This window comes from Alexandromys fortis, unplaced genomic scaffold, assembly GCF_014885135.2.
Source record: "Alexandromys fortis isolate MF-2015 unplaced genomic scaffold, M_Fortis_MF-2015_v1.1 scaffold_0, whole genome shotgun sequence".
Taxonomy (NCBI): Eukaryota; Metazoa; Chordata; class Mammalia; order Rodentia; family Cricetidae; genus Alexandromys; species Alexandromys fortis.
In genome coordinates this window covers 40,209,848-40,225,403 of record NW_026067949.1, presented here as the reverse complement: position 1 = coordinate 40,225,403, position 15,556 = coordinate 40,209,848, and the positions used below count along the sequence as shown (strand labels likewise).

Sequence of the window (15,556 nt, the reverse complement as noted above, 5' to 3'; positions counted from 1 at the left end):
CCTGTCATAGTTATAGCCTCATGATCAGGAAGAGTAGCAGATTGCTCTAAAGATTCATGTAACAGAACATTGCTGATATTTCCTTATTATCGAGAGCCAACACTGTGCCCTTTGGTAAAAGTGTGGCATTGATTTACAGAGGAAGCACCAGGAACTGGTTATAGGTATCTGTCAAGGATGTCATTTTTTTAAAAAAAGAAAAACCCTTTACAGTCTAGGTCTTTTATTTCCTTTTGTACAAAAATATGAAACACTTCACGAATTTGCTTGTCATCCCTGCACAGGGGCCATGCTAATCTTCTCTGTATCGTTCCAATTTTAGTATATGTGCTGCTGCAGCGAGCACATTATTGACACTTGAAGTTGCAATATCAAAATGGAAATCTACAGAAAATAACATGTTTACATACCTCCCCTTCTTCTTCCTATTTTTCTCTTTATTCTCTGCCAGCTCTACCTCTATACTTCATCACTCTTAACTAGCTATTTAAATGGGTGCTTAGGATCTTACATAAGTTCTCACACTTGTGTGCAAACATTTTACCATCAAACTATCTCATCAACTTTTACTAGATTATACCTTAAAATTTCTGCTTAAGTAAAAATATGCAAGTCTACTTCTCTAGCATTGAACCCTGTACTGTTTGTAATTGCAATAATCTTCACTGACAAAGCAAACATTAAAAAAAAAACAGTCACAGGTGTAACACCAGTGACTTACTAAATTAGTGGCTTCAGTTACCCCACAAAATGATACTAATAAACACTAATGCTAACCAAGTCTTGCTCCCTCCTTTCTCCTCTTGTTCTCTTTTATTCAAACCATGTGTAAAGCCAAAATACAGGGCTGGAGAGATGGCTCAGAGGTTAAGAGCATTGCCTGCTCTTCCAAAGGTCCTGAGTTCAATTCCCAGCCACCACATGGTGGCTCGCAACCATCTGTAATGGAGTCTGGTGCCCTCTTCTGGCCTGCAGGCATACACACAGACAGAATATTGTATACATAATAAATATATTAATATTTTAAAAAACCAAAATACAAATACCAGCTTACCTAACTCAAACACATGATTCTCCCACTAGATTATATGAAAGACTAAGATGAGCACATATTATTTTATGACTTCTTTATATTACAGAACCTTCCTCTTTTGCTAAGAATGTAAAGGATAACCATTTACAAAGAAATTATGGGGTTCAGAGAAGAAAGTTCAGACTGGAGGTGAAATTTTAGGCTTTTGAGATTATTGATTATACTAACTTGCAAATAAAAATGATTATATTTGGATCCTAGGTAGAGTCAGAAGACAGATCCCACACATAACTCAAATGACAGAGAAAAAATTGAACAACCCGTATAATATTGTACAAATCAAGTGGAATAAATCTCTAGAAAGAAAGCTTTATGATCTTAGGTAATTATTTCCGTGAACTAGATGATTGCTGAAGGCTGTGAACATGCTTTGTCAATGGGAAGTGAAATACTGTTGTTATCATATTTCCATCTGGCTTAAAGGAGAATGAGAAAAATAACATTTCAAATAGAAATGTCACAAATATAATAAGTTGATATCATATTTTGTATTATGTAACCTTTATTAGAATACACATATTTAAAAATGTTCTCTATGAATGCTGTAAGGAACCGGAAACAAAGCAGTGTAAGAAAATACCTTCTGTCAATATGCTGGGTTATTTCTGCTTTTGAGGCTGGTGGGTGTAAGTGGAGACTGCTCATTCATTTCCTGAATGCCCAGACCCCAGTAATTACACAGAAACTATATTAATTACAACACCTGGCCCGGTCAATCAGGCATATCTTTTTAGCTGGCTCTTACATCTTAAATTAACCCATTTCTATTAATCTGTGTATCACCATGAAGCTGTGGTGTACTGGTAATTTCCTGTATCTATGTCTTCCGACAGCTACATGGCGTCTCCCTGACTTGGCCTACTCTCTTTCTATATTTCTGTTTAGATTTTCTGCCTGGCTTTATTCTGCCCTACCATGGCTGAAGCAGCTTCTTTATTAACCAATGATAATAAAACATATTCACAGCATACAGAGAGGAATTCCACACCAGATCGTCTCAGATTCTTTAGGCAAGTTCAGCAGTCAACTTTTCTTTGAGTCCTGAATGTTCAATTTATACAGTATACGATCAAGCAAGACTAATTTCTTGCCAAAATGGCTAGACTTGTCACATTGAAGACAAATTCCATAACGAGTTTCTTCAATGCCCATCACCCTCTCTGAAGTAATTGGTGCTGCCAGAAGCAGACATGCCTCACTGTTGAGAAAAGCCTAAGTTCTTAAAACATTTTAAATCCATCTTCTGTAGGTATTTGAGGTGCTGAAGATTGTCTATCTAATTGAAATGTATCTCTGTATATCTAGAAAACACAACTAAGATGACTGCAAGTTTGACTATTATAAGTGACTATTAATCCATAATTTCTAATTATACATTGCATTTTCAAATGAGCTGCACAAGCACAAAACCTTAAACAAGAGCAAAAATACATATATATATATATATATATATATATATATATATATATATAGTGTTACTTGAGGAAGTGCCCTATTGCACATGATGTAAAGCACTTTGCTGAGAAAAATAGAAGGAAATGTTGCGCGACTAGAGCATGCTCCCTTTTGTATTAGTTTTCTTGGAAATCATACGTTGTCGCCTGTGGTATTAGCAATCCAGGAAGCTGGCACAAGGATACACAGGGCTGCCAAAGTGTTTCCTAAGTGGCTTAAGACATTGGAATAATTTCAACTTTTCATTTCCTGGATTCTCCTTGGCTTAGAATACTCACAGACTTAGAGTCAATATCAACATGAAAACAACAAGCCAACAAACAAGAAACAACAAAATACAATAGTCATTGTCTTTGCTTTCTCAATTACTATAAAACAGATTTGACTGTCAAGAGTGTCACTCTCTAATATAAATTTAGCGTAATGTCAATGTAATATCTGTTCAAAGAAAATGATGATTAGTTGGACACATGGTAAAGTTTTTACTTGAAAAAAATTATCTTTTACAGATAGAGAATAATAGAAATACTTACAGATAGAGAAATAATAGAAAAAAGCTAAATAAAAATGACCAGCATCAAAAATAAACAGCTAAATATCAGATATCAAGTTGACAATGAAATTTGGGACCTGCCATTTGTACGTCTTGGCAAACCAAGTGCTTTGAGGCCTCCTTTGTCTTCTGACTATGCATCTTTGTAGATTTGGTGAATTTTTCTCCTTGTTTCTGCCTCCTTGAAAACCTTTCTATTACTGCAAAGAAGAAAGAGAAAGAGAGAGAGAGAGAGAGAGAGAGAGAGAGAGAGAGAGAGAGAGAGAGAGAGAGAAAAGAAAAAGAAAAACATGGCTCTGCTCTAATTAATCAATGCTAAGATAATTGTTCTATGGAAACAATCATGATCCAAATGCCTCTCTCCTGAGAACCTGCCATGCACCCCCACTGTCTGTAGAACACCCCGTGTTACTAAGACTACAGCATTCTTTACTCTTCCCTGTCTCTTCAGATCTAATCTTCTGGTCTAGATGAACTGCTTGACCTAGTTTAGTTACTTGTTCCTTACACCCAAAACTCTGCTCATTCCATATTTACCCTTGAATTCTCTGCTACAGTCAGGTCAGCCCAGTCTGGACCTCTATCCTAGTTCTGCCCAGAACTCATGACTTTGTGCATTCCTTTTCCTCTTTCTTAACCATCTTCTGAAATTAACCACCTGTCCCTTATCTGTTTCTTGCATTGTACCACATATTTGTTAAAATACTCATTATTCTTCAGAAGTAGGTTTCCTGCCTGCTTTCCTATGGAGAGTATGTCTGACCTTTAGTATTTATTTATTACTGCATATGTGCTACTATGTAAACACTTCAAAATACATATTTGATCCAGAATGTACTTCTTTCCCTTGATAACTTTTATGTTACATGCAGTATTCATGAATGATTACTTTTAGGGTCTAATCATTATCCACTTATTGTCTTCTCTATAATGTTGAAATTCTTAAGTTTTTGTTGATTCAGACTTGTTCAAAGAGTAATGAAAAATCACCACATAACCTTATATTCTAGACCCTATATCCTTATATTCATATTGTATTCTTTGATAGCCTCTTCCCTTCCTCTCTTAAGAAAGCTGATATGTTTTGTATAGGATTTAGTCTTATGAATGTGACTTTGAGGCAACGAAAACTCAGAATTTATCCCCTGGAGTGTCTCTACAGCTGATCCCTCCACTGGCCTCTTCCTTTTTGACCAACAGTTCTTTCCTTTGCCCAATACTTTGCTATGATTCTCATTGTCTTAAGTACAGTAAACTCATTAAAAATAGTATCTGCATGCATTTATTAGAGAAAATGAAGAGGTTTAAATGACATTAGCATTCAGTTATTTCATCTATTATGATCATATTGACTTTCTCAATCCCTTTCCATCTTTCCCTTCCAATTTCACAATTAGCTCACCATTCCCTATCTATTTTCTGCTTTTACATACCTTGATTTGTAGCATAGCTGACATTTCAATCACTATATAGGCGTAGCCTGTTTATTTATTCCTGTAATTTCTCCTACTTTTGACACCTTCCTTTTCATCATCATATTTCCTTAGCACCATCTCCCTACTCAGAGTGATTTAATAATCTGTCTTAGAGTACAGTAATAACTTTGTATAATTACATCCTTTAATTTGCCATTGGTTTATGTTTTCATGATGTTTTGAATCAATAAAACTTCTTTTCTTAAATCTTTAATATAATTTCATATTTCCAGTGAATCATGTCAATAAAATATCTGAAATTTATAAGAATTCATAATCTGGTTCTATCAAATGTCTGCCACATTTGCTTATAGTGTCTACACCTTATGGATCCTCAGAGATAACATAGAGTACCACTTATTGATATTTCAAAATTCTGCTTATTCTTCATGATCTAGCTAAAATAGCAAACTCATCTTTCTACCATCATCAAATATATAGCATTTCTATATTTGACAAATTAAATTCTATACATTGAAACAAAAAATGCTACATTAAAACTGAGGGTTTTTTTTCCCAAAACAAAATCTTAGAAGAGTTAAAATATGGGCTGTGGGATTTACATGTGACCAAATAAAATTACTTGTGAGACAGATGAGGAGTATGATAACTTTGCTATTAAAAATAACAGGACTGAACAAGTTACTTGAACATTTGCTGTCTCAATTTCCTAAATGTTAAATGAGAGAAAAGAGCAACTTAAAATTGCTTTGTTAAGGGGCTGGAGAGATGTCTTCCAGAGATCCTGAGTTCAATTCCCTGCAACCACATGGTGGCTCACAACTATCTATAATGAGATCTGGCTTCCTCCTCTGGCATGTAGGCATACACAGAGGCAGAATGTTGTATACATAATAAATAAATAAATCTTTAAAAATTGCTTTGTTAAAAAATATGATACTTATAATGTATCTAGTGGCTGATCATAACATTAAGTAAAAAACAATCTGTAATCACTATTAGGGTTATTATAACTGAAGTAGAAAAAATAACTGTTTATTAAATAAATAAATCTTTATGGCTATATTCAAGAAAAAGGCGGAACGGAAGGAAGAAATGAGAGAGAAAGAGAGAGAGAGAGAGAGAGAGAGAGAGAGAGAGAGAGAGAAAGCAGAGTAGGCAACACATTTACTGGTGTTGGTTGTAGAAACTTAAGGCTTTGTTTAGCCAGGAATTAGACTGATTGTTGTACCTTTTTGCAAACTTTTTGATACAGATTCATAGTTTTATTTTTATACAAATTTTACAGATCCCTTCTCTGATTTATTTTATTACTATATGAAATACATCCCTTTGTGTACTAAATACTGATTTGAAGTATTAATTTTTCCCAAGTCAGGCAAATGTGAGTGACAAAGAGTTTGCTGCACATGACTAGGCTCTTGTGTCATTGTTGAGTTCTCAGTGCTCAGGTGAAGATGAAATCCTGACCTAGGTAAAGCTCTGGCTATCTCCGATGTCTAGGTATGATTGCTCTGCAACTGAGGTTAAAGCCCCCACTAAGGTGCAAAGAGAATTGAGTCTACAGCAACTGGTACTATAGTGGAGGGCCAGCCAGGTTTTTTTTTTTTTTTTTTTTTTTTTTTTTTTTTTTAAGTATTTGAACAATTGCATTTCCTGGATGAGTTTGCTCCACCAGCTTCTGAATTGTTGCCTTGTTTAATGTACCCCAGAATTTCTTAGGACAGAAAATAGAAAGAAACCATTTTCCAATCATGTGGATTTCTTGGAATTGAAGGGACTTCTTGAATGTCTTACAAGCCACAAAATTAGCATATCATTAACTATAGTATAAATACAGTCGCAGAAGCAGATAGACCATCATCTTCCCAGCTTCACCTTGACTCTTGTCCTCCACTAAAGGTAAGGATTTCAGAGGTGATATTTACATACTATTTTCATGATTTATTTGAAACTAGACTAGGTTATGGAAATAATATAATTACTTAAAATAAAGTTGTTTGAAATTAGATTTTAAAAGAAGTGAAGAGATTATTTTAAAACTTAGGGTTAAAAATGCAGAAATGCCTAGAAAGATTTTATACAAATTACAATGACTACTGGCGTCAGGAAAATGAGAATAAGTAATAATAAATAGAAGGACAGTAAATATATTAAGAGGAGATTGAAAATTGATTTCTTAAATACATATCTCATTTGATTTGATGTATTTTAGTTTAAAAAGGCACCCAAATTATATCACGGAAAGATAAATATTTACTAGGCAACAATTATAAGCAGCAAATTCCATGTTTTTAAACAAAAAGATTGTAACCATAAAACTAGTCCACGATCTTAGAGCCTTTATCTAGCTTATAATATTTCAGAAAACATTGTGACATGTGTAAAATAGAAACAAAGTCTTCTACTTGTGAAAGTATAAAAGTCAGATATTACTTAGAAGCAGTGATCATGGAAATATGATTGGGTGAAAGAAAAGCAACTTGTAGCGTACCAGATAACAATGAAGTTCTAGAATAAAAATGGGCATATAAAATGGTAAGAATAAAATATAAGAAATGCAGTGGAATTCTCCCCACATGCATAATCTACAACAGTACAACTTTCTTTTAAACTAGGACAATTAAATTAGGTGGAATAGGTTTTAGGCAAAGAAAGGTTAGTAATAAATTATGAAACATCCATCAGAAGAAAAAACATATTATCACAGAGAGAATGATTTTCAACCATCAAGTATTGGAAAGAATGCTTTTTAAATATATTTAAAATTTTATTTTCATGCTGAGATCACCCACAAGCAACACAACAGTTTATACACATTGTCTACCAATTCGCTCTAGAAGTGAGGCTCCCTAGTGCTGAGATATTCTTATTTTGTTCACTGTAAGTGCTAAATAGTTTTAAATAAATGATTATTAAATGGTTCCTCAGTTATGACTTCTTTGCAGCGTTTGTAATGCATCCATACGCCTGTTAACAAAGAGATCTAATAAAAATGAAGGAAAGAGAACAGTGAGCTGAAAATCCTCCTGGTGCTGCTGAAGTCCGAATTTGATGTTTAGCAACAGGAGTGCTTAGGAGCCAGAGTAGAATTTGACTTTAATTGACTGATTAATCTCTTATAACTTCTTCATCTTTTCATTCCCAGGACTCAACAACCATGAAGGTCTTCATCCTCGCCTGCCTTGTGGCACTTGCTTTCGCAAGTGAGGTATGTAAAGAAACTTTCTAACTTATTCAGATATAGGGAATGGTCTGCTCACTTATAGACGATAACAGCAGTGACCACTATGTATAGAATTAATGGAGAGTTTCAGATGTTTATTTAATCACTGCTTCTTTGAGGGTCACGTAGTATCTCAAGATTCCTGTAGGGTGTCAAAGCTGGAACCAATGCTTACTGCACTATTGGACCACCAGTTCCCTAACAGGAAGGAAAACAGATGAAAAAGACAACAAAACAAGGCAATAGGACTTCTTTTTGTCACTCTTCAAAAACAATGCACAAGTTTATCTAATATAAGAATGTACCAATAAAAGTTTACTAAAATATCAGAGAGATGGTAAATGTAAGTTTTCAAGATTTTAAAAGGCATATAACAACTTTTTTGCTTTTTAAGTTTCTGAAAGATGTAGATGACAGAAAAGTCAAATAGGAAGCATGTTCAGTAGCCGGGTATATATAGTCACTAGTAATGGTTTTCTTTGTTTATTTTTTTTCCAAAAGGAAACACTCAGCGTTTCCTCTGAGGTAAGAGTTTTACCCTAAGCTAACTACAGTTTTGAGGATTTAGAAGTTCTAATTAGTTCTATAAATTAAAACACATGTATTATTATTGTTTTATATACTGAGAGCATTTCTAGCAGTGCAGTAAGGCAATTGTCCCTCATAGCCAGCTTCTAAACTTAGAACAGTGAAGTACTGCTGTCCTTCTGCTGAGTTAGATTGTCCTAGGTCACTATAACATGCCTCAGGTAAATATGCTTTGCAATATATTAGGGCAGAAAAATATCAGGATTGTTGCATATTCTATAATGTACCAAGTTAGTTTCTCATTTGAAATTTTTTCATTGCCCTCTTTTATCTGAGAAGATAACCATCTAATTCTCTGCCAAGAGCTCTCCCCAGTTTGATCTATGTTTTAATGTTTACTATGTGCCTTTTGTGGATCACTCATTGCCTAGGAACTACAGATTGAGCTAAAGACAGATGCCAATAGAAATAACATATGTGCTCTATAGTGCATAGACCTGCTTGCAGAAGGATGCATTTGGTTATTAAACAGTCATTTAGGTAAATAAAAATTAGTGAGATGTAATGTAGTCCTAAATCTACCTGAGCGCATCACATTGATGTCTTTACCTTGAACTACTTATTCACATGTGGTGTCCTTTGGTTTTTAGAAAAGTATATACTTTTCAGAATTCTACAAATGCCTCGCAGGAAGTATTTATTTCTCATAGTTTATTTGGAGGCTAATATATTAACAAGAGAACTAACAGTAGCTACTACAATATATAGGCATTAGGCTGTGATTTTAACTCTGTGCTTTTGGTCTTAAGAATCAAATGGAATTTAAAGAGCATTTGTAGGTAGAGAAAGTACCATGGTTGTGGAGGGAATTACCATTGTTTATATGTCTCTTTATATACTATACTAGCGAATTCACTTTTCTCTCTTGACGGCACTCATCTTTCTTGTATAGAATAAATTCATACAGAATGTCAAAATAGTTTAAATATAAGTTTCCTCAATTTTCCCATTAGTAATGCATTAAAATAGCCTACCAAGTACCTTAATTTTAAATATACATTGAAAATACCATTTTCGTAGTAAAGGTTAATGGTTCTTTTTTTTAATTATTTGAAGGAATCTACTGAAACTATCAATGAGGTAAAACCATTATATTTAATATCCATGCTTTATTTTGGGAGATTAAAATTTGGGATTGTTAATGTACACTTTGTTTCTAACAGAAAGTTCAGATGGTAGAGCAAATGGAACAGCTGCAAGCAAAGGTAAATTGCTCATGGAAAATTTATGTCTTGGTTTTGTGATGTGTAATTCCAGAAAATAATTGTACCATGTCTATTCATAGTAAGCAAAGGTCATACACCAGTGCTATGAAAGTACAACTCAGGTGTCAACACATTTTCTAAATCATGATTGCAGTTAATAGTGGTATTATCTGTTCTTAATAATTAACGTAAGCATTTCTCACGTGGAAGCCATTTTCCTTTTATTGTCTAAATGAATATGTTGATGAAAGGACATATTGACAATGGTTTTTGTTCACATTTTGGTTTATGATCATATTTGTACTTTGTGTTTACCTAGTCTTAAGGACATTTATCGTCCAGAGACAAGAGGAGTGAGATACAGAACAGCTAAATGCAACACTGCTTATGCTCTGATATAAAGTAGAAGAGGTTGCCTTCAAATCAGTGGTTTTTCTGAATAGCATCTAGTTACACTATTAAATCATACTTATGACCATATATTCAACTCAGCATAGTAATTTAACTCTGATAGTTCATTTTCTTCAGTAAATTACTTGATGTTCACATCATATTTTCTAAATAGAATTAAAATTTTAGAGATCGATACCTCTTGAAAAGGTTAAGAAAATTATTTTTTGCCAAAAGAAGTCATTCTACTAGTTGACCAATATTAAGTGACTCACAGAATTTAGTCACAAATTGAGGCTGATTTTTCCCATTAAAACCAAATAAAATAAACTTTAGCATTGTCCCACTAAACTTTTTAAAATTAATTTTTCTTCAATTATAAAAAAATAATTTTTTTTATTATCAGTCTACAAAGGTTGAGAAGTCAAAGCTCTTGCATACCTATGAATATGCAACTACACATGTAGACATGACTCGGGAAAAAAAGAAGATTCTAAAAAATCGTGAACATCAATTTCATTTTGCACTATAATTCACTTACGATTAGAATAGGCTAGGGTAAAATCCGTTAAGAACACTGTACTTAATTTCTTAATATGACCCAAGAGAATGTCTTCCTATTTTGTTCATTAAAAAAAAAAAAAAAAAAAACTGCTGAGATTGCTTATTACTCTGTACCCAGACTTGCTTAGAATGCACCATTTACTTCAGGTTGGTCTCAAAGTTATCAAAATCTTCCTGGTTCAAACTCTCAACTGAAAGATCTAGAGGCATTAGACACCATACCCAGCCAGGGTCAGGACAGTTTCTTAAGCAAAAGCCTTTGCTCAATTACCATTGGTTAAAAGATTACTAATTAATTAAGAAGGATGATGTTGCTGAATCATGCACTGAAAGGTTCTTTTCTTTCTAGGAAGTGCTCCAGGACAAAGTTCATCCCTTCATTCAGCCACAACCTCAGGCCTTTCCTTATGACCAGCCCATCTCCTGCACTCCCTTTGCACAAAACACCCAGCCTGTTGCTCAACCACTACCTATTGCTCAACCCCCTGTAGTGCCTTCTCTTGGGCCTGTCCTTTCTCCTGAACTGGAAGCTTTCCTTAAAGCTAAAGCTACCATCCTTCCCAAGCACAAAGCCGCATCTGCTCTTAACTCTGAAACTCTGCTCCACCTGATTAACCCTCAAGTCCTCAGTCTTGCTAATCTTGCAAACCAGCACATTCCTCAGGCTCAGGTCCAGGCTCTGGCACAGACCCTGCAGGCTTTTCTTCAGACTCCTGTGGTTTCTTCTCAGACCCAGCTGACTATTCCTCAGTCCAAAGTTCTGTACCTCCTCCAGCAAGTAGCTCCCTTCCTTCAAACAGATATGCCTGCCCAAGCCCTTCTTCAGTACCTAGATGTTCTGTTTAGACCCGCCGTCCAGTTTCTTGCCAATCAGTCACCTCAACCCATCACTGTAAGTCGAAATTTACTTCCTTTTAAATTGCCCTCAAAATGTGCATATGATAACGCTAATAGAAGAAATGGGAGCTGTAGAATGGAAGAAGAGATGTGTAATTCATCCATAAATAGAAAATCCTCAATGTGGGCTACAAAATAGAGTCACCTGGAGATCTTCACTTCCACCTAATCCCAGTGCCTAGGACCTTACAGACTCTGAAATAACTGTTATGATTGTCAAGACAAAAGTCATGGTCTGTTGGAAGTAGACAATTCCAAGAATGCTGATTTAACAGGTCGACTTAAAATTCTGATTTCAAGAGTATTAAGGCTGACTAGACTACAGTTAAACATGAAAATTTATTAGATTGAGTAGCAAAGTTTCTTCAGCAGAGTTCTCAAATTTCCTTGTGCATATTTATTATCCACATATTGCAGTTTATTTGTTATTGGAGTATATGTGCATGGGGTCAAAAGGTTGAGTTGTTTAATTTGATCTATAGATACACTTTAGGCAGGTACAACATTAAAAGGGAAAAATTGCACTTATTTATTTGTATTTGCTTGAATTTAGGTCTAAGAGGATTTCCAAGATAATATCTCCTCCTCATTTTTGGTAAGTTTCTGGAAATTGAAGGACAGAGTGAATTTTTGTACTTGACATCTTTTTATATTTCATTATTTTATATAAACATGGCAGAGTAGCAAATTTAATCACAGTATTAATTTATTTATCACTGTTCTCTCACTGGTTGACAGCTTCTTACCAATGTGACATGAGGCATAGCTTAAATTTCAAGGAAATTTTAATTTTATTTTTTGCCACTAATATAAATCTGTCTAATTCAAAAATCTTTTATCTTTACATTTTATATAATTAAGTTAAAAGAAACTTAGAAATGAAGTTTTTTATATTTTATGTGAATACATTATAGCTTTCATTACAGCACAATTTTCATTTCAATGCATACATTGTTTCATAAATTTTATGTTTACTACAATTAAAATAGTTTTTAAATTCATGATTCAAAAGCAAATTACTCAGTCCAGGTATTAAAAAGGTACAATAGGGCAGATAATATAGATTTGAAGTTCTAAACTACAAAACTATTTAGGACTGAAGAAAGACTAGACATTTTGCAACAATTTCTTGTGAGCCTATTCATTGAATACAAGTTTTATGCCTCTAAGGAAAGGAGCATAGTTTACCTTTATAAAGCAACTGCTTTTTGTGTACTGCAACTGGCGAAAGGTGAATGAATATAAAACCATGATTCTCAACCTGTGGTTAGAGACCCCATTGGGAGGGACAGGTCCTTTCACACGAGTCACATGTTGGATAGCCTGCATATCAGATATTTACATTATGGTTTTAAACAGTAGCAAAATTACAGTTATGAAATAGCATTGAATTAAATTTATTGTTGTGGTCACCAACACATGAGGAACTGTACTAAAGGGTCACAGCATTAGAAAGGTTGAGAACCACTGACTTGGAAATCAGAACTGATTCTACTTTTTTTTCCCACAGAATTGACTGAGACTGGAAATGAAACAACTTTTTCATCTTCAGATCATGCTACAAAAAATGTTACACTTTTGAATGAATCTACATGGAAAAAATTTATTCTTTTATTTATTCTATGTATAATACGGCATTCATTTCATCTGAATTTGACTTGTGGATTCTTTATGCTTTTGAATTGTACTTCATATAATATCATAAAAGTTACATACTAAGGTAAAAATGCATGTCAATAATGTATACAAAATAGTTTGTGAAATTGAGAACCCATTTCCTTTCCAGTCATTTCAATAAACAATCCTTTAGGCATATTTAAATGTTCTTGTCTTTATTGCAGTTTTCAAACTTTCTAAATTTTGTTTGGTTTTAATGCAAACTGTTCATGGATGTTAAAAATTATCATATAACTAACTGCCTTGGTAATGCACATCAGTATTGCTTGAATTTGAAGGTTGAGGCTTGGTAGCCAAGAGTCCAAGGCCAGGCTGCCCAACATATGAGATCTAAGTTTGCTAGGCTACCTGGTGATACCTTGTCTAAGAGAAAACAAAATGAAGCAGAAATAAATTTAAAAATCCAAAAGAGGAAAGTAGGTATACCAATGATAAATATGGGAGAACATTAAGAAATCAAATGCAATATTTAAAATGATGACTAAACAAAAATCGAGGGGCAGAGGAAAATTTAGATTGATGTATATCCTTTTTGCTTCCTCAAATTTTGGTTCATACTTATTTTCCTTCACAATTATTGCATCTGTGACTTCCGCTGAAATAGATCCTATACGGGGTGGTACATTTTGTAGTCATTCTAGAAAGATTATTGCAAATTTGAAATCTGTGGCACACCTGTGTCACATGGCAGCTAAGTGGTGCTCAGGGAGATGTTTATTCTCTCAACTTCAAATTTCGCATCTGTGAAGTAATAGACAAAATCTAACTAAAGTCTTGATAGTGCATTAGCAATATTGGTAAGGAACCACGGAGAACACGGTAGAATCTCACGGTGGCTCTGCTATTCCAATGCCTTTTCACCAGTATATCAGTAGTCTACCACAAGCCGAACTATATTAGCCACAATTGTCCATCACAAGCAAATCAGTAATCAGAACTGTATCAGCCACAATTGCCCATCACCAGCAGAACCGTAGTCTACCACAAGCTGTATCAGCCACAATTGACCACCAGCAACATATCAGTAGGCTACCACAACAGAACTGTATCAACCACAATTGCCCATCACTAACATATCAGTAGTCTACCCCCAGCAGAATTGTGTCAGCCACAATGGCCCAGTAAAGAAAGTTGTATGTGATGCTCTGATCACTATAATCTATGGTTATGCAGTGACTGTTACATTGTGATGGGTGCTCTCTCTTTATAGCAACGTTTTACATTTATACATTTTTTCATCTATATACTTTTTATTATACATTCAATCTCCTGAATTTATGCAATGACTGGTATTTAGCAATTGATACTTCTCATATCTTCAGTGTTTTCCTTCCCGTAATATCCTGTAATTGTAATGAAAACCTTTATTGCTGAAGTTTGTATCTTAAAAGGAAAATCTCTTTAATGTAGTACTTTTAAATTGTTCTCACTTCTTTGACTGTAGGGATAAGCCCTCCCCTTGGGGGCGGGCTGCCCTCGGGCGTATGTTTACTGATAAATTGGGCGGGCAGAGGCTGCGCGCCCCTTCCTGTCTCCGCTGGGTACTCCGCTGGAACCTTGGTTTCGTGAGTCTGGTTTTGTTATTAAACTTGTTCAAATACCTAGTATCATTGGTGCTCATTAATCCAACCGCCGCATTTGACCCACTCCAGATGGAGCTTTTAACGTTAAACTCACTCCAGGCACGTTTTTGCTCATTTCTCTGTCTCTGTCTCTGTCTCTGTCTCTGTCTCTCTCTCTCTCCCTCTCTCTCTCTCTCTCTCTCTCTCTCTCTCTCTCTCTCTCTCTCACACACACACACTGTTGTTTTACAAGACTTTCAATAGCTGTCATCTCACTCACCATCTGTCATTTGTCCAGTGTCCCTGTAATATTTGATAAATTTGTATATTCTTATTATTTAAAAATACTTATCTTCATTTGAAATTCCCAACCACATCAACTTTGATTTACTGTAACTCTCCTGCTATTCTCATTCATTCTTGTGTAAGTTTTGCTGCTACACAGTACTCTAAGTATGGGTCTGACCCTGAGTGACCACTATCAGTTTGGCAAGTCCTAGTATAACCTGTGTCAAGTTCCAAGCTATGTAAGTATGCTTGCCAGGTTTAAATGGAAGAACCACAGGCTTACGTAAACATAGTCTTTCTGAATTATATCTTTCTGTCCCTGTTGCCTAATCTTTGAAATACAATTAACATTTTATTTTTAAAGTTTTGTGGTATTCATTAAAAATCAGTACATGAATAACCATTAAAATGCTTACTGAGAGACATGTGATGTACCGTTGTCAACTATTACTCACAAAATACTGAAACTCTGATGAAAAATATCTATTATATTACTCATCAAATACTATAGCCATTGTAAAGAAATTGATTTTTTTAATTAAAATTTCCCCAAAGACATTTCATCTCACAGTTCATATAATACCATAGGATAACTAGATTTTTCAGGTGGAACATTTTTCTG

The 15,556-nt window shown here is 34.5% G+C and overlaps 1 protein-coding gene and 1 non-coding gene across 3 annotated transcripts; one reads left to right on the top strand and one right to left on the bottom strand.

The window, feature by feature from the left end:
- Positions 1-239: 239 nt before the first annotated feature.
- Positions 240-346, bottom strand: LOC126506622 (U6 spliceosomal RNA). Its single transcript, XR_007593278.1, has one exon. It is a non-coding gene; the product is annotated as a U6 spliceosomal RNA (small nuclear RNA).
- A 6,070-nt stretch (positions 347-6,416) lies between these two features.
- Csn2 (casein beta) lies at positions 6,417-13,222 on the top strand. 2 transcript variants are annotated; one of them, XM_050150117.1, is made up of 8 exons: positions 6,417-6,439; positions 7,686-7,748; positions 8,265-8,288; positions 9,408-9,431; positions 9,515-9,556; positions 10,860-11,402; positions 11,961-12,002; positions 12,918-13,222. In XM_050150117.1, the coding sequence occupies exons 2-7, from the start codon at positions 7,698-7,700 to the stop codon at positions 11,964-11,966; spliced, it is 690 nt and encodes a 229-aa protein (XP_050006074.1). In that variant the 5' UTR covers positions 6,417-6,439; positions 7,686-7,697; the 3' UTR covers positions 11,967-12,002; positions 12,918-13,222. The 2 variants fall into 2 exon arrangements, with proteins under 2 accessions (XP_050006074.1, XP_050006075.1); XM_050150118.1 differs by lacking the exon at positions 8,265-8,288 and having other exon boundaries at positions 6,422-6,439.
- Positions 13,223-15,556: the final 2,334 nt, after the last annotated feature.